Source organism: Gymnoscopelus braueri (assembly GCF_963280865.1).
Source record: "Gymnoscopelus braueri genome assembly, chromosome: 18".
Taxonomy (NCBI): domain Eukaryota; kingdom Metazoa; phylum Chordata; class Actinopteri; order Myctophiformes; family Myctophidae; genus Gymnoscopelus; species Gymnoscopelus braueri.
The window spans coordinates 22,437,142-22,455,779 of NC_137618.1; the positions used below are offsets into that span (position 1 = coordinate 22,437,142).

The 18,638-nt window shown below is 41.3% G+C and overlaps 1 protein-coding gene across 1 annotated transcript; it reads right to left on the reverse strand.

The window, feature by feature from the left end:
• Window positions 1-367: 367 nt before the first annotated feature.
• On the reverse strand, window positions 368-14,469 carry slc9a2 (solute carrier family 9 member 2). The gene is made up of 13 exons (XM_080413115.1): window positions 13,882-14,469; window positions 13,214-13,428; window positions 12,773-13,021; window positions 8,809-9,059; window positions 8,225-8,442; window positions 7,492-7,691; window positions 6,978-7,067; window positions 6,819-6,889; window positions 4,922-5,089; window positions 4,708-4,813; window positions 2,821-2,937; window positions 2,072-2,159; window positions 368-1,836 (listed from the first exon to the last, which is right to left on the reverse strand). The coding sequence occupies exons 1-13, from the start codon at window positions 14,177-14,179 to the stop codon at window positions 1,421-1,423; spliced, it is 2,487 nt and encodes an 828-aa protein (XP_080269241.1). The 5' UTR covers window positions 14,180-14,469; the 3' UTR covers window positions 368-1,420.
• Window positions 14,470-18,638: the final 4,169 nt, after the last annotated feature.

Sequence of the window (18,638 nt, forward strand, 5' to 3'; positions counted from 1 at the left end):
GCACCAAACCTGGCACAAACACTGTTCATTGGGTTTGGCATGAGAATAGTCACATTTAAAAAAAACAATATTGTTACAGCAGTCAAAATAGCCTAACTCAGGGACCATTGCTCTGATCAGCACAATATTGGACTATATTTGAAGGCCGGAAAATAGAGTTGAAAGGAAACTTCAGAACAATGATATGTCAGCTACTTCTCCATAAAAGAAAGCTTGTGAAAGTAGGCCAGTGTTACAAGTGAGAATTGTAAGTTGAATGGAATAAGTAAAAAATTGGCGCAGTTATTGAGGTGAAAAAACTAAGAATAGTTTTAATTAAACCAAATAAAGACTAATTAAAGAAAGACGAGTACTATATGAAGCTTTGTATAAAGTAGAAATTTTATTACATGCAAGAATAAAAGTTGGACTATTTTCGGTGTAACAGACGTACAGAAATTAAAGACTTGGGGGGCTGTCCACTGTCCACTACAAGAATGATAATCACATAAAGTAGATATCGGATTTCACACCACAACTTTGAATGACATCATAGACACACGGACATTCAGTGAAAATCCATCCGAATTTACAGGGCATGTTTACAGTACCTTAACGTTCATCAGTGTATCTCTAGTTAACATTCTTGGTGTGGACTGCCCTTTAGCCAATAGACTTCTTCAGAGAACTTGCAAAATAGGCCACACAAAATAGGCAATACTCTTTAGTCAATCAAATTCTTCATAGAAGTTGCAAAATTTCCTGACATTAAACTAAACATTATATTCGCAGTTTGTATGGGGGTTGTTTACAATGGCCACACAAAATAGGCAAAGAACAATTAATTAAAAATAGTATTTACACTACATACATGGAGAGAGAAGCAAGTGCAGTTATGCCTCATTCACGTAGATTCATTCACTTGCATTCAGTTATATTAAAATGTTTAAATTATCACACTAGAAACATTTAGAAACACAATCTATAGGCAGGTCAAATACATTAAAAAAAAATCATATTGTAAAATTCTAAGAACTACCCGGGGAAAAGACTTTATGACAGTCTTTGGAGTGAGTCGTTGCTCAACGTTAGTATACAATTCCCCCACTATTAGTACACTGTAATTTTTTAAGTATTTTACACCTGTCAAGTCCAAGGTGTTAACTATACTGTACATTCAGAGTGCTAGCAGCAACATTACAATACCGCTGATGTGAGCTAGACTCCTGGCTGGAGTGCCAAGGTTTATCACAACAGGAGCTTGGTTCAGTGGTCATGTGAATCGGCTGTGAATCAAGTTAGTGGTATGAGATTCTGCTGGTACTTCAGAACCTGCAACAAAGTTCATAGCAGTCCTGCTGCTTAAAAAAAACAACAGTGCTAAAAACAGCGCTCTTTCAAAAGAAAATAACCTTTAGGGGTTCAGGGTTCTCAGGACCTTTCACAGCTTCTCGGGGTTCCACTGAGGCCTCCTGAGTAGGGGGTTTCCCACTCCACTGTTGGCTGGGTCTCGGGGTTCGGCGGACCAGGCTGCAGGTGGTGAAGAGGGCTCTTCTGCATCACGGCTCCCATTTCTAACGTTATCTGAGGAAGTGTTGCCAGCATCTGCAGACGACTGAAAGTGCTGGCGAGGAAGAGGAACACGGGAATCACTGGAGGAGGAGTTCAGTCTGGATGCGCCACGACCTCTTCTACGTCCCTGCCCTCTGCTCTCATCTACTACGGCAACAGAAGGTACCTCTGTCAGTGTGTCCAGCCTGTGTAGAGGCATCATGGCTGTGGAGGAGGAACGGCCTGGCTTGGCAAACCTTGAGTGACTAGAGGGGTAGGCCATTTCTGACATGGTTTCCTCATCATCTGAGACACAGAGCATGAGAGACATTAAGTACAAGAGTAAAAATCAATAAATGATATTTTCATAATGATAGGCGCATATTAATGAATGTAGCGTGTACCAACCAGTGGGGTCTTTATTGACTATTTTCACACAGTGGCCATTTTTATTTTACGTCATACTTGGAGGATGGGGTTTACCACCTTGAGGATGATAAGCGCTAAATGGATATGGTCAAAAGTTGACTGAAATTTTTACCTGCATGGCTCCGCCTCTTAGGAGGGAACTTTGAGTCCAGACTCTCCCCAGCAGGCAGAGAGAAGTACTTATGAGACTTGGGCACCATCTCATGAAAGGAAATGATAGAAGAAACAGAACGGAGAGTGATGACAGGGAAAATGGCAAAAACTAAAGTGCATAAATCTTGCAATCACAATCTTGCAATTTTTGATAGATGCTAGTTATTCTATGCAGATGTTATATTGGTTACTTCAGATATGCTATACAGTATGTATGTTATTTAGATAAGACATAATATATACCGATTGCTTCCCCCAAAATGCTAAGAATGTTATTTAGATAGCACGTCATTTATTTAGAGCAGCCAGATGCTAGGTTTGATGTTTACCAGGTAACCTAGTTACTTTGTTAGCACCAAGTGTTTTCTTTGCACTCTATTTACTTGACCATTAACCCTGTCGTTTGTTGACTGGGGTTCATGCCGCTTACTCTGATCTTGTACTTTTTAAGTTTCTGTTAAATGCCTAAATTGAGAATTGCAATTGAAGCCGCTTGACTTGGTAGTCTGCCATCTTTATATGCTTTAGAGAAAATGTAACTGCAATTGAAAATCTGTGTTCAATTACCTGCCTCGAGCTGAAAAGCCATGTAAGAATCCACCTAATTTAGTCAGATTAATCCCATTCTAAACCCAGACCACTGAGCGTACCCGTTTGAGAATAGCCCCACCCACCACCACCAGCCATATGTTAGTGTTTCTTCCATACCGCTGACTGAAAGCTGCCGGGCCGGATGCTGCGGCGGATGCTGGCGTGGCGTCTGATCAGGATTTCTTTGCTCTGGGTGTCGTTGGGCAGCGCATGCTTTCTGGTGTATGCCTGTGTCTGCATACAAACAATGAAACACATAATATGAAGCTACATTATAAACAATGTACGTACAATAAAACCATGGTTTGCCGGCAGTAGGATGTGATAAGTGGTCGGCAGACCACTTCAACATATTGTCCGTTTATTTTTTTAAAGAAAGAAAAATAATTTGAATATATTGGACATGTGGGTCCTACGTCAAAAATAGCACATCACAATGTGACTTGTTGAATCATATCTTCACTGTGTGTGCAACTGCAACACCAACGTATGACATTGAAGTTAAGCATATAGGCTATTTTTGAGAATTTTCACATACTGTATGACATGCCCAAATTAAGGACATCAGGGTTAATGTGGTTAATCCTTCAATTTTACAAATGAGCAGAGTGCAACCCACTAACAGCACAATAGCAATAATCAACACAATAACCTTGGCAATGCCAGGGCAAGCTACAGTACATGTATAAATGATATCTCCAAATAGACCCTACATACCACAGCCACTGGTTACTCTACTGACTGTTGAGATGGGTCCCTCCAAGGAAGCAAACGCTGAGAGGTCTGCTGCAGTTAATACACTGTAGACTTTAACGAGACACCACTCAACAGTGTTTCACTGTCTTTCTTTAAGCTCTTTTACAACCGAGATTGGCTTAGATTGCTCAACCATAGAGGACCACACCTGTCTGCTACAAGACCCTTCATTGACTTCAAAGGTATTCATCTCGCAGCTATTTGTAAAACCCAAAACAAACAACCTCCCAGGAAAAACACAAAGCAAGAAGGCCTCCAGTGTTTGACACAGATGTTGCTACTCATCCGTTTGTCTCATTAATGAAATCCATCAATTTCTTATGACACTGACAATAAGCCAGAAAGAGAACATTAGCCAAGCAATTACCCCCCTATACTGTTGACAGTATTGTATCGAGAGGCACAATATTGGACATTGTTAAACAGATAACACATCAATATATTGATGTGGACAGACAGGTACAGACATTCATAGTTTTTCTGTTCTGGACAATCGCTGATCCAACCGAATTCCCCCTCATCAGCGACACACATGCCAAGATTGAAATGAATTGGTCGGACGGTGTCCGGGAAAGACATGCATACACTAATCTCTCAAGAACAGATTCTGCTCTGCGAGATAGTACAAACAGCAGAGGGCGCTGTTTTTCATTCTCATTTGGCTTTGGGTTCCCAGATTGTGCATACACATACAGGTTGTCAATTTATAGATAACAAATACTGCCGAAATGTTGGAACCAATCATTCCCTTAGACAATGACCCAACAAGGATGTATTGTTGTGGTGCAGTGCGTGAAAATGAAATATTAAGAGCAGAAAGATGTGAAAGAATAGGCCGTTAAAGAAATATTAAGAGCAGCAAAATGTGAAATAATAGGCTGTTAAATAAACAGACATTTTCTTTACCCCAAAAGATGAATAGAAACTCAAGCTCTGTTGGGTCTACATGAAAAGTTATGGAAGAGCCTTCCAATGGGTGATGTCACTCAGGCAAAAATACTACTCGCCACAAAGGTTATGCAAATTAGCAAGCCGTATCTATGCATGCCTGTGCGCTACATCCTACCGGGGAAACTCCCCACTGTCAGGTGATAAGACACTCCCTAAGCTGGCAGAGGGAGAGTAGCGCCCAGGATTACAAGCTTAGGCATTGGCACTGGCTGAAAAATGGGTTACAAAATTGTGGGATAAAAATTTAGTAAAAAAAGAAGAAAAAAAAAGAGATTGGCATCAAATTCTATGTCTCACCTGTGCTCTGATTTTGTACATGTTCTTGGATAGGATATCATGCATGTTCTTCAGGTCAGCTGCCAGGAACTTCTTCCTGGGTTTAGGAGTGCGCTTCTTCTCTTCACTAGTAGACAGATAACAGTAGGCTCATTAGTAACTCTTCCTTTCTGAGCCCAGCAGATATTGAGGTGGAGATGGTGTAATGGTAAAAGACAAGACAAGGGCGCCATACTGCAGAGAGTTGATGGACGGAGCAGCGCTGATGTCCCCAGTCACCGTGTCCAGGATCTCCATGGCATTCTGCAGTTCTAGCTTCTTATACAGTGCCACGATACTGGACTCAGCCCGGCTGTCCCTGATCAGGATCTTACGCAGGATCCGGTCGTTAAACTTCATAAACCTGAAATTGTGAGAAAGAGGACGGATGGTTGGTCTTCACTCATGGAGAACACAGACAGAAAGTGGGTAGGCAATTTAACATTTAGCAGATGATCTTATCCAGAGCAATCTACATCTACGATTGGAGTAAATGGCATGAAGCTGATTCAACAAATGACTTAGCATCTGTCTAAACAAAATACTATCTAAATACCTTTATTTGCATTTGCGGTCAATCAAACAGTATATGTCTATCTAAATAACATACATAACATAGTATGTGAACCAATTAGTAGAAGTACACAGTGTGTCCATCACTGTGACCGCAGTGATGCTCCATTCATACTAGCAGCGACAGAAGCTACAAAACGGCCATGCATGGCAAGCTATATTGCTGCAGACTCGTTGCAGAGTTGCAGTTAAAGCGTTGCTCAAACCATACTACTTAAATGAAAAGGTTGGGTTAAATGGCACACAAAACTGATAACCAGCCAGAATGAGTTTTTCTTCCATTTACGGAACGGAGTAGGAATTGTCGGGAGAGAGAAGGGGAGTGGAAACGGCGAAGCAAAAACATTGATTGACGATTCACTGCGACACTGGAGCGCTGAAACAAGTTTAGAACGTTTTTTATAGCACGTCATGCCCGTCGCACACCGACAGTTGACGGCTGTCCTGTCAGTTTGTTGCGTCACGTTGCTGGCTTCCACTGAAAATGAAAGTGTGATGATGTAACTTCTCATAAATTCCATACTAAGCAGAATGTTTGTATCATCCAAATGCCTCAGGTCAAATGAGGGTGAGTATCTTAACTGAAAAACTGACTTGACATGCAAACGCAGAGACCAGAGAAACCCGTTCAACCAGGAGTATCGATAGCAACAACATCCAGAGCAACTGAGCCAAGGTTGCTCAGCAGGGGGCGTTGGATGCAGGACGATGTGTAAAGTTGCTGTCAGGTGGAAACCTTGTATGTCCAAAACTGTGACTTTTCAGGAAAAGGGAACAAAAATAACCTGTGTTCCAACGGATCAATGTATTTAACAGACCGTTAACTACTTTCACATATTAAAACATTTTCAAAAATAGGAGCTCTACAAGCTCACAACACGTCACGCTTGTAGATCGAAGTAGGGCATTAATTTACGGAAAAACACAAAAAGTTGAAATACTGTATGGAGATACGTGGTTTCTGGCCGACTGTTGCAGTAAATAAGTGGCATATAGCAAAGAGTGAGGCTGATATAAACCTGAAAACGGGATGGTAAATCAGAGGGACAAAAGCAGTTGTGCGGGAAAAGTTTCAAAGCAATGGGGAAGAAAAGCGTCCTTTTGTCAATATAGAGAGGAAGCTGAACATGACACCCAGTTTTAGTCCTTGCCACCATTCCCCTCACATTCCATGCCCGAACAATGGCATTGTCACACTAAACCACAAAGAGGAAAAGTTAGAGCACAACCCACGAGCTCGTCCATTTACAACTGCCATCCCATCTCCAGTTTAATTGAAACTTCAAAGTTTTACTTCAAAGATTTGTTCTTTTTGCCTTTAACACGATTATTCAGCTAGCGTTTACTTTCAGATGAATAATGTGTTGGTTTTTTTACTATACTACTGTTTTGTAATAAAGCAAGTGTATATCTTGAAAAGCGCTAAATAAATGTCATGTTGTATTATCATTATTATTATTAGTGTGTATGGCAGCTGCTGGTGAGCAATAAGGGGTCAAAGTAGGAGGGGAGGTTCTTACTTATCCTTCCAGAAGAAATGGCTCCACTGTCCACAGAGATCCTCTATGCCAGCAATGGTATGGTCCATCAGCTGCAGAAGAGGTATGGACTGTTAACACTACTGTATGCACAGGAACATGCTGTCAATGTATGCAGAGCAAATACAATCTGTGACATACCCTGCAGTGAATCTCTACATTGATGGTGTCCAGATTGCGGTTGGTACGACGGACATTGATGAACTCGATCAGGGGTCGGATGCTGATGCCCTGTGGAGAGATGTCAGTGACTCAACAGGACAAAATCAACAATTCATAAATGAGGCATTGAGCAGAGCATCTGCTAAATGTTTATTATTCAGAGTGACTTACAAAGTGCAAGTGAGATATGATATCAAGTAAGCAACATATCTAGCATCTATCTAAAATGATATGGAAGAGTATGCTGTAGTGGCATATGTTAGAAAACAAAATCCCGGCCCGGACGGTTGAGTTAACCGTCTGGGCACCTAGGCTGGTAATAGTCGCGGGTTCGACTCCCGGTCCCAACGACCTTTGCTGCGTGTCATCCCATCTCTCCCCCCATTTCCTGCCAGCCTACTGTAATCTATCAATAACAAAAAGGAAAAAAAAGGAAACAAGATCCCAGAAATGATGTGCACTATTTATAATATAGAAGTATATAATTTCTTACCTGAATAAAGACAGTGAAGATGATGATGACAATTGTTGCAGTAACGAAGAGCTGTTTGCGCTCAATGTTATCAGGGAGTGTGAAGACCAGTGCGAAGGAAATTGCACCTCGCAGGCCACCATATCCCAGACCAAATTGGTCTTTGAGGTTAAATGGGATGGTCCTGAAAGGGTTAATGATTTGAGTCAGCACCAACACACCTGCAAGGGAAGAGTACAAATAATATCACCAAATGTACGACTTAATTCAATACTAGGATTCTTGGGATGACTGGGATGTTTCTTATTTTACACTCAAACGCATGCCAATAATAATGGCAGAACGTTATACTTGTGAGGACATCAACATTTTAGTAGGCCGATTTTATGAATGCCATTTAATTATTTTTTTTTACCTAAACGCCAAAATAGCTGATATACAAGCTCACAACGCATCGGTGCTTGTATCTGCTATTTTCGGGGCATGACACCACAGCACAACTGTGTATAAAGGAATAAATCCAACTCTAACATCTAAACCTAATGTGTAATGACCTTAACTCAAAAAATCTTTAACCATAACACAAACATTTTATCTGTGAAAACTAGGATAATGGTCCTTCTCAAATTCTACTATACTTGTGGGGATGTTTGGCCCTCACAAGTACACACGTAGTCAAACCTGGAGTATTCCATATTTACAGACTCAGTTAAATTAACACTTCAAGATTTTACAGTGTGCACTCGTCACTTACCCAGAGCTCTCCACACAAAGGCAAACAGCAGCGTAAACATGATGTAGCCCCAGTTCCACTCGTGCTCTGTTGTTATGGTGACCACACCTAAGAAAAAGAAGATGAGGGTCTCGGAGATGCTGCCCAGCATCTTGATCACGTGGCGGATGGTGGTGCATGAACGCTGGGACACGTTTTCTTCAACATAGTACTTCATGGTCAGTGCACAGCTCACGATGCTGCAGAGAAACAAAATATAGGTATTTCTTTGTTTGCAGATCGTCGCTGTCGGTAAATATTTCCATATTTCATAAATTATTGCCCTATTTTATACTACGTCGTATGACAGTGTCACGCAAAAATAGACGATCTACAAGCTCTAGTAACCTTACATTTTCTCATTGTATGTGTGTATGTAAGAAAGATATTTACATTTTTAATAAGTTTTCATCTACACAACGGTAATGATATGCCAAAATTGGGACACCAGGTGGAAAATGGTTAAGTCCATCTATGTGACCGTAGGGTTTATGATGATGATGACGTGACTGTGTCCAAGACAAAAGTGTTTTCTGACTTTGACTGAAACATGTTCAACTACTCACGTCATGATGGACGAGATGCCGAAGAGCTCAGCCACCAAGTAGGACAGGTAACTGTACATGAAGATGAAGAGAGGCTCAATTTCTCGGACGTTGCCAGTGAAGCGCGTGGTGAAGGCAGCCACGAAGCCAAACAGGATGCCAAAGCCCATGCCTCCGAACCCCACCACGCAGAACCGCGCCACACCCAGGAACACGTCCACTGGCTCCACCTGTGGCATCTCAGCCACAAAGTTGAACATGTTGTACAGCACCTGGAAAACAAACAGAGTTTTCACTGGACTGGAGTAAATCATAGCCTATCGGAATGGAATATGAAAAAGCTGACTGATACATCTTGATTACATGACTCCAGAGATACTTTTTGCTCTTCTTCATGGACCCATCTGTGGATTATACCAGTGACAGCTACCTTATGTGAACTATGCGGTCGACACGCGCTGACACTCTGCACCTTAATCCCAAGTACAGCATACAGTTTTTTTTTATTCTCGCACCTTAACTAACGTCCATAGCATATCATGTACAGTATATATCTGCTGCTATGCTCACGCACCATATGCCTTACCTCAGGTACTTACCGCACCGGAGTTAGATACTGTATACTGTAGTGTGTAGATAAATAACGAAAACGATGGAGCTTGCACAAAAACGAATTTCACCCACTGTTTTACACCTGTAAACCTGTGATGTGACAATAAAGTTGATTGATTCTAATTCTAGTAGCAAAACGTATATTATGAAGAAAGGCGGAAAATCTTGTCAGTTGCATCATGAACCAAGGAATCCAAGTTTCTTTGACTGTACGACCTGCGGTTCAATAGTTATAGGCCAAAAGGTGAAACGACTTGTTATAGCGCCACCATGAGGCTGATTGTAATCATTTGGGGTGGAGCTTCTTCCTTGGCCTACACTATGTGTGCAAAGTGTCGGAGATTAGCTGTTCAGACACAAAGACAAACAAACAGACGGACAGGGGCAAAAACATAATCTCCGGCCTGGCAGAGATTATTTTTTTTTTTTAAAGGTCTGAAGGGCAAATTCACGGTCCACCCCCATAAGGGTGCAACAACCACATAATACTTACAACTTCCACAACCGTATATATATATAGCCTATCAACGTACATGAATAAACCGTGCACACATCCTTTTCAGAGGTCATGGGTGGTGTCAGAGGCCAGGGCCTCTAATCACAGTGCTCCTGATAAAGGTGATTTATTGAATTATTTGCTCAGCACTGTTTGCAATGAGATAATATAATGTCACAAAGCACACCGAATGACTCACTGAAGAAGGGACATTTGCAGGAATAACTTCCTTTGTTTCTCTACCAACAGCACTGATAGCGTTTGAAGGCAGAATTTCCACTGACGCCATATGTGGTAATGTTGCCAACAGACTGGGTTTGTAGGGTTGTTGCCTAGAGTTCATGCCGTTTACTCCAATCTAGCAATTTATGCTAGTTGCTCCGGGTAAGAGCTTCAGCCAAGTGAAACATTTTTAAACATTTGAACTCTTTCAGTGCCAAGGAAATAAAAAAAATATTGCGAACTGTGCCAACTTTTTTCTTTTCAAAGTAAAAAAAAAGTGCTTAGGAAGCGCCTTTTTCAGTTATAGGTTAAACAAAGAGTGGATGGAGCTGCAAATCTTCAGATAATGATATCTTGGGTTCTGAATACTTTTTTCCAAAAAAAAAAAAAAAAAAAGGGATTTCTCGTTCTGGCACTGAGGGTATAACCCTAAAACTCGGGATAACTCGGGGCTTGGCACTGAGAGAGTTAATCGATAAGGAATTCATGCATATAAAAGGCAAACAGAACCAACTAAAAATTACCATTCATTCATTCCTTCATTGATTGAAGTTCTCAGAAGAAAATGGGTCATTTACTTTCAATTTAGGCAGAGAACATCCTGGCAACAAATCAAGTTCAAAGATAGATCACGTTTGCCAGCAAACCACTGTTACGGGTCAAGCACATTTCACTGTGTTCACACAGCCTTAACAAACCTAATTACCCCTCTAACAGCCACATTGTTCAGCTGACGTCTTCAACAAGGGGATCCTATTGCATTAAGGGTTTGCCTTGGAGAGCATGGAAATGAAATTCTCTCTCTGGGAAACCAGTTATAACACCAGACAGTTCAGAAACTAGATCCCGACCGATGCCTGATTTTTGGATCCGATGCCGATCCTGATTTCGGAGAGTCCTAGATCACAGACTACCCAATGTTTTGACCACTTTCGTCAATTATTGCAAAGATTTTCTAATGAATTTGAAAAAAATACGTAGATTTGATTGATGTTTCTATTTGAGAAGAATTAACTTATAAGCAAATTAAAAAGAATAACCACTTAAGCCATATTCAAACATAAAATAATTGACGATCTACAAGCTCACAATGCGTTGTTATTGGGACACATTGGCTGCACAATTGCAGATGCCGAGGTCATCAAAAAAAGTCACATAATGGCCTATATATCGGCCAGACCATTGATCGACTCTATCAGAGACACTAACAAAACTGAATGATAGGCCCTTCTCTACAATTCTACATTCAACAAGACACTCATGAAACTTATAAAGTTCAAGATTAGAGTAAGTAAGCAGCATGAGCCCTGGTCAAATAACAGCAGGATAAGTGGTTGAATATTTGACTTCTGATAAAAAAAAGTAAACTACTGTATGTACTATAGTAGCTTATCTAGGATAGAAAGTAGACATTAAACCTAACATCTAAATTGTGTAACGTAATGTCATTAGTATCTGCGTAGAAGTAAACAGCATATCTAGAATCTTTCTAAATAGCAACTTGTTGATCATGGTTGTACTGTTCCCGCTTGTTTCTTATGTGATAACAATGGCTAACATTAAAAGCACTATATCTCCTTGATCTGTATGATTCCGCAACATGAAACTGTCAGTAGAGACCACGCCTAGTTTCTTTCCCGTCTCCATGGGTAAATGTTTGCCTTCACTCTCAGCATCAACTCAGGCTCGGCTACTGTGTACTAAACAAAGGGACCCCACCACTCCCAACGCAAATCCCAGAGTGAGTGTGTGCGCGTGCGCATGTGCGTGTGTGTGAGTGTGTGTGTGTGAGTGTGTGAGACAGAGAGAGACACAGAGTGATAATATAATAGATGGGGGGGTTCCGTTGGTGCGTGTTAACTCCTCCCATGCATCCAAATGCAATAGTGACCTCAGAAACCGGTTTAGTGACATCTAAACAAACGCTTTCACCCTGAGATATCCCATGGACACACTTTGGTGTGTGTCTCTAATATAGACATTCCATAACTCCCTTAAATAACAAATTATATCCAATCTGGAGAATATGAATAGAATCCCTCACACACATTTTAATTACACAGATCTCACCCTCGAGCAGAACCCTGGAAATGGAAACACAGAGAAACTGTGAACAGGTGTGTACCTGGTGAAACCTGAGCTCAACCTTTAGAGTGTGAACATAATAATATCCTGGAGGCAAAAACAGAGGGGCCCCACTGGGCTACAAATAATAGTGGCACAAGCATTTGATTTCAAGCACAACCGGCATGGATGCATTTGTAGCTCACTGCACTACTTTCCACCGATACCAACGTCCCTTTCAAGTATGTAAAATCCTCTCATGTCAGCCATTGGAGGAGCTAAGGTGACAGCAACTTACTCACTGCTGCTCAACCTGTCATGCCAAACATGTAGTCAAAGGAATCTAAAGTTAGAGAGACCAACATGTAGCAGCACGTCTTTCGCTAGGTTTAGCTCAAGGATGTTTACAATGCGAGGAAGACGAGTGACACACCATGACGTCTCCCACAATCGTGTCACATGAACAGACATACTGAATTTAAGGCGTGTGGAACATACAGTAGCTTTACAAATCCTCTTCTCATTCCCCCTAATCTCCGTTAGTCTAAAACGCTAACCTTAAAATTGTACACACATAGCCTCTATACTCACCACAGTGACAGCATCATTAAAGAGGCATTCGCCGAACACCACAATGTAGAGCTGCTCATTGACGGACACGTCCTCGAACACGCTCAGCACAGCCACGGGATCCACCGCTGAGATGATGGCACCGAACAGCAAGTTCTCCTGGAGGTTAATGTCCTGCACGCCGAAGGCCTCAATTTGACATATGGCAAACAGAGACATCCCAATGCCAATGCTGTTCCACAGAGTCCCCACTACAGCGAACCACATTACCTGCACATGATATTAAGCATCAGAGTCACTCACAATATCACACATATGAACAAGGTGAAAGAGCATTTAATCTTACACTGCAAATTCCTGAGTGTTAATTTGATTGCAAATAGACCTATAGGATTATACAGTGTAGTGACATGCTCTGCATTTGCTGGGGGGACACAGAGGCTGGTTGGTGACATAGCATACCGTGCCGATGTTCTCAAAGAAGGGCCTGGTGGGCATAAAGTAGCCCGAGTCAAGGACAATGGGAGGCAGCATGTACAGGAAGAAGACATTGGAGCTGATCACAGCAGGGGGTTCCTCATGGACAGAATGCATGATGGCACCCACGATCAAACCGATGCTGATGAGAAGGCATGACTCTGGCACCCACACTGTGATCTTGTGGTACACATGGAAGCCTGAGGGGAAAGAGTAAAGGGGGCCTGAGTTAATCAGAAATAAATACTTACAGTAGCCTAGATTGGAACAGTTACAGTGCATATGTCCTGGGCTGTTTTCTGTATGTCCCCTGACACATAACATTGCAATGAGTTCTCACCTAGCTACCTGGATCGCTCCATTCGTGATATGTTAACAACTACCATAATTTATATCTGAAAAGTAACTAAAGTTTTCAAATAATTGTAGTGGAGTAAAAGTACAATATTTGCCTCTGAGATGTAGTGGAGTAGAAGTAAAAGTATTGGAAATTGGAAATACTCAAGTAAAGTACAAATACCTCAAAATTGTACTTAAGTACAGTACTTGAGTAAATGTACTTAGTTACTTTCCACCACTGCCATAGACAACAACCACCAATGTGGATATTACTGTTCTTGAACATGAAATTAAACCACGTTATGTTTGCTTACCAATCTTAGCAAACGAAGCCAGGAGCACCCAGAGAGTGATCTCAAAGGGTATCTGTATCCTGGCGTAGTCCATTTGAAACACCGGCAAATTGGCCTTCTCTGCATCAGGAAAGGCTTGGGGGCCGTCGGGCTTGATTGGGGGCAGAATGGTAACGCTGATGTCGGTCGGTTTGGGTGGGATCTCTCCGTTGGAACCGTGTGGCACGCATAATAGAATCGTGCAAATGCTCAATAAAAACGCCGCCCGTTTCACACTGGTTAAACATTCCATGGTGGTGGAGAAAATTCCACAGTCCATAATATGCTGCGATCTGTGGCCACTAAGTGATTAAGTCATTAATATCCAAATGCTTATTAGCGTGGCGAGATTCAGCTCACCCCATCCAACTTAAAAAATAATCATTTAAAAACACCACAGAACATTACTTGAGTAGGCTGTGGCTTTTACAAGTCAACAAATCCAAGTCGCTTGTTCTCAATCATGTTGAAAGCAGGTCTGAATCAAGGTTTATGAAGAAGAGCTCTCTCTTTGTCAAACAATCCTTCAGTCTAGTGAGTCTCCTTCAGCGTGCCGTGCACAGAGGTGACAGACAGACTGCACAGTGCACACACCTGTGACTGTGAGTGACTTTACCTGTATGCAGTGTTGCCAGGTTTTGAGAGAGAAATAAGCAACCTATGAAAACATGCCCAAAAGAAGTGCGACGGCTCTCGGCTATTTGAAAATAGGCAATAGCCGATCTACAAGCTCACAACAACCCCTGATGCGACGCGTTGTGAGCTTGTAGATCTATCTGCTAGTTTCAAAAAAGGGGGAAAAAATACCAATATTTGCAAGCGACTTTTACAGAAGCAAGCCCAAAGTCGCTTATAATAAGCAGACATGGCAACAATGTACCTGTGCGTGTGTGTGTGCCTGTTGCGCGTCCACGCATTCCGATAGGGGCTGGGCGCGGTCAGGGCGCTGTTCCTATTGGCCCTCATTTGGATCAAATAGAAGGGTGGGACGAGGGCTTGGGAAAGCAAAGCAGACACCTCGCAGTTTCGGCGCCTGGCTAGCCAGGGGGCTGTGTATTACACTATAAGGCTCTCTATACTATATAGCGGCCTACTTATTATAGAGAATCACATGTAATGTTTATGAAAGAGACAGACTTGAGCCACAGAGCTCTCACCACCACACATTTAACTAGAGGTGGGTAATTAGTGTGAACAGTGAACACCACCTACAATAGGCTTTGATTGATTGATTTTTGATTGATTGTATACTTTATGAACAGTTTGCAAATAGTACAGAGGTACGATTTTACAATGATTGTTAAAAGGATAATACAAAAAGCCCTAGGGGCTTGTTTCCATTGCAGTCCTGTGTATTCAATTCAGCAAGAACTCAGTGAGTGATCCTACTTAATTAGCCTAACTTTTTGAATAAATTCTACTTGCAAGAGTAGGCTACAGCAGTTTGAATGCAACATAGGCTACATGGTCTACTTTTCACTTTCACTCAAGTATATTTGTGAAGGAAAATAATGATAATTTTACTCATTTACATTTTGGGACAAATGTGTCACTGAATTATTGATGAATTGAATACACAGGACCACAATGGGAACAAGCCCCCAAGGCTTTTTATGTTATCCCTTTAACAATAATTGTAAAATCATTTTCTCGTGATTTGGCCACATTCTGCTTTTTATTTGTATGCATTTATTTTTATTTTATTAAATGCATGTTGTGTTTATTTAATTCTTGAGACAAGCACTATATAATTATACCATTTTTAACTCAGTCCTTTAGTAGTTTTTTCATATACTTTTATACTATTCCTTACTCAAATAATGATTTGGATGACTACTTTTACATCTAGGCCTGATTAATTGATGTTTTTATTGACAAAAATGCATATACATGACCATATGGTGATGCCATCCCATCCTCCATTTGAGCAAAAATAAGTATAGTGTCATTCAGTGGTAAAATAGCAGTAGGCCCAGCTATAGAAAAATTTGCTTCTTGGGACCTCCATATCTTATGGAACAACCTGCCTGCACACCGCACCAAACAACTGACATTTTAAAACAAAAGGCTTTGTGGGGAGTGTTAATGATTAACATTTAATGGAGGACTAATAGCTAGGCTATTTATTTTTGTAATAAATAGGCCTTGTTTATTTCCATGAGACCACTTTGGAAATAAGTGTTTTCCAGCATAAGCTTAAGTGCTATCCTCTCTTTTAAGTTGTTGCCACATACCCCCCTCTCTCTTTCCCATAGTGGCAAAGAGAGCGTGCGTGTGGCACATGCACTTCAATTTTCAGCAGGGTCGGTGAAATTTGGGCCGGGCATCATCCTCCCTGTTAAAAATTAACACATGCATGTAGGGGTGTCCTGTGTGTCCATATCACAGTGACAGATCTTTTTTAGTCTACAACCATTCATCAATTCTCGGATTGGACTATTTTAATGTATTATAGGCTATTTCATTCTTTTTTCTTTTCATTTCTTTTTTATTTTATTTTATTTTTTACAATTTTGGCTTTTCTTTTACTTAGGCTACAAGGATCTGGGGATCTTAGTATAATTAAGGCCGTCATGATTGATTGAGTGCATTTTTTTTTTTTTAACAAACAAAATAAAATGCTATTTTATTAGATTCCGTATATATAACACATAGGGTGCGTTCGGAAATACAGCACTGAGCGCACTGGCCAATACAAACTAATAGGCGAGTGCGCTCCGGTGTGCAATATCCGAACGCACCCCATGGCTAAGCCTAAAGGTATCCAGAGCATTTTAGGTTATCCATTCCATTAAAATGGCAAAGAGATTAATGGCACCTGATTTTGCTGGCTGCAAACCAGACCAAGCGCGCCTCCCACTGGAGAGAGAAGGCGGTGCTACTGAATCATTCCGTCTAAAGCTTTATGTGTCACCGTGGGCTACACAGGGCGAGTCTTTACCACTGTTGCCAGATTCTGCGAGAGACATAAGCAACCAGGTCTATGAAAACAAGCCCAAAAGAAGCGAAAAGGCTACTTGAAAATAGCCAATCTATAAGCTCACAAGGCATTGCAGTTGTAGATCTGCTATTTTCAAAAAAAGAAAAAAATATCTTGGGGAAAAAAAATGAATTGTGGAACATTTTTAAAACACAAATCCCTGGCACGAAATATTTTTAGATGGGGGGGTCGGTCTGTGGGTGGACCAAAGACCAATACATATTAATATGGCTATGGGGGTGCTTGCCATGAAAATGTTTGAGAACCACTGGTTTAAACAAAATTGCAACCACACTTTAGAAACAAGCCCAACCGCAACCCGCAACTACCAATATTTAGCAACTTTACCAAAAAAGAAGCCCAAAGTCGCTTATAATAAGCGGACATGGCAACGACCACTGGTCTTTACCACTGTGCCGTCGAAGAGGCAGCGATGAGATGCGCATCAATATGACCAGAAACCTGACCCAGTATTTATAGCTCTGTTATTGCGATGGAATATGTCAAGACTCAAACTGTGAGTGTTTTTCTTTGAACTTATTAATTCATGTCATCTCTTAAAATCTTGTGTTTGTTAGATGTTATTTCGCAGCAGGTTTCCATTGCGATGTCATTTTATTAAGCAATATTTAAAATACCAATTTAAAGCTATTCGTTTTAAGTAGCTTAGCCAGCTTCTACGTTAAGATGTTCATGGTTCGTGAATTTGTAACAGGACTGCTGTCCTAGCAATAGCCAGCATGAGCAGATCATGACGCAATATTTGTTATTGTCTGAGTGTCATCGCATAAATAAGCATGTAGGCCTACTGAAAGTGATGCAGAATGATTTGATCTGACTGTAGCCCTTGCTTGTGACCAGAAATAGATTGCCTCATGCAGTCTCCGCATGCCCAACCTTTATGCAATTGTATATTGTCATCATGTCCATTGTCCATGTTCTGGTAAACAGGCTGGACCACCCAGGCCTACCACCATCTATATTTATTTCATATAGTACAGGCAGGGGTCTTCAACGTTTTTCAGGCCAAGGACCCCCTAGCTGAGAGAGAGAGATGAAGCAGGGACCCCTTCTATAGTGTATAAAATTGGGTTTCAGGTTAAACTTTTTTATTTTTTACTTGGTGGTCTGCTCTTTTTCCCCTCTACACCAATACCTCTGTGCCAAAAATAGCCGATCTACAAGCTCACAACGCCTCGCAGCACGAGGCATTGTGAGCTTGTAGATCTGCTATTTTTGGCTAAAGTTCTCCTCAGAAAAGGGATGCTAGGGTTCAAGTGGTTAATGTTAAAAAACTAAATCATATCACACAAAGACTTGGCGCCCCCCCCTGTAGTAATTCTGAGGACCCGATAGGGGTCCCGGACCCCCTTTTGAAGACCCCTGAAATACCATGGTTTGGCCGTGTTGCTTATCAAGCAATGGACCATTCCACTGCCTAAGCTTACCAGCTGCTCTGGCTCTGTTGAAGTGTATAGAGGATTAGACTTATCTGTTGAAGGACCGTGTTTTTTTTACTCCATGCCGTGACAGGATGAGGAACTAAATTAAGCACAGTCTTCCTTACTTGATTCATCGGACCCTCTTTTTTGTGTGGAAGTGTGTGTTTGAATTAATATACGTCTTAAGATTTGCATGTGAAGAACCACTGGCCTCAGCATATAACACAAATAATAACACAAGCACATGCAGCTTCTCTCCAGGTATATAGTGAAATATCTGGTTATGAACTGAGTGTGGAGAGAGTGAGAAAGAGAGA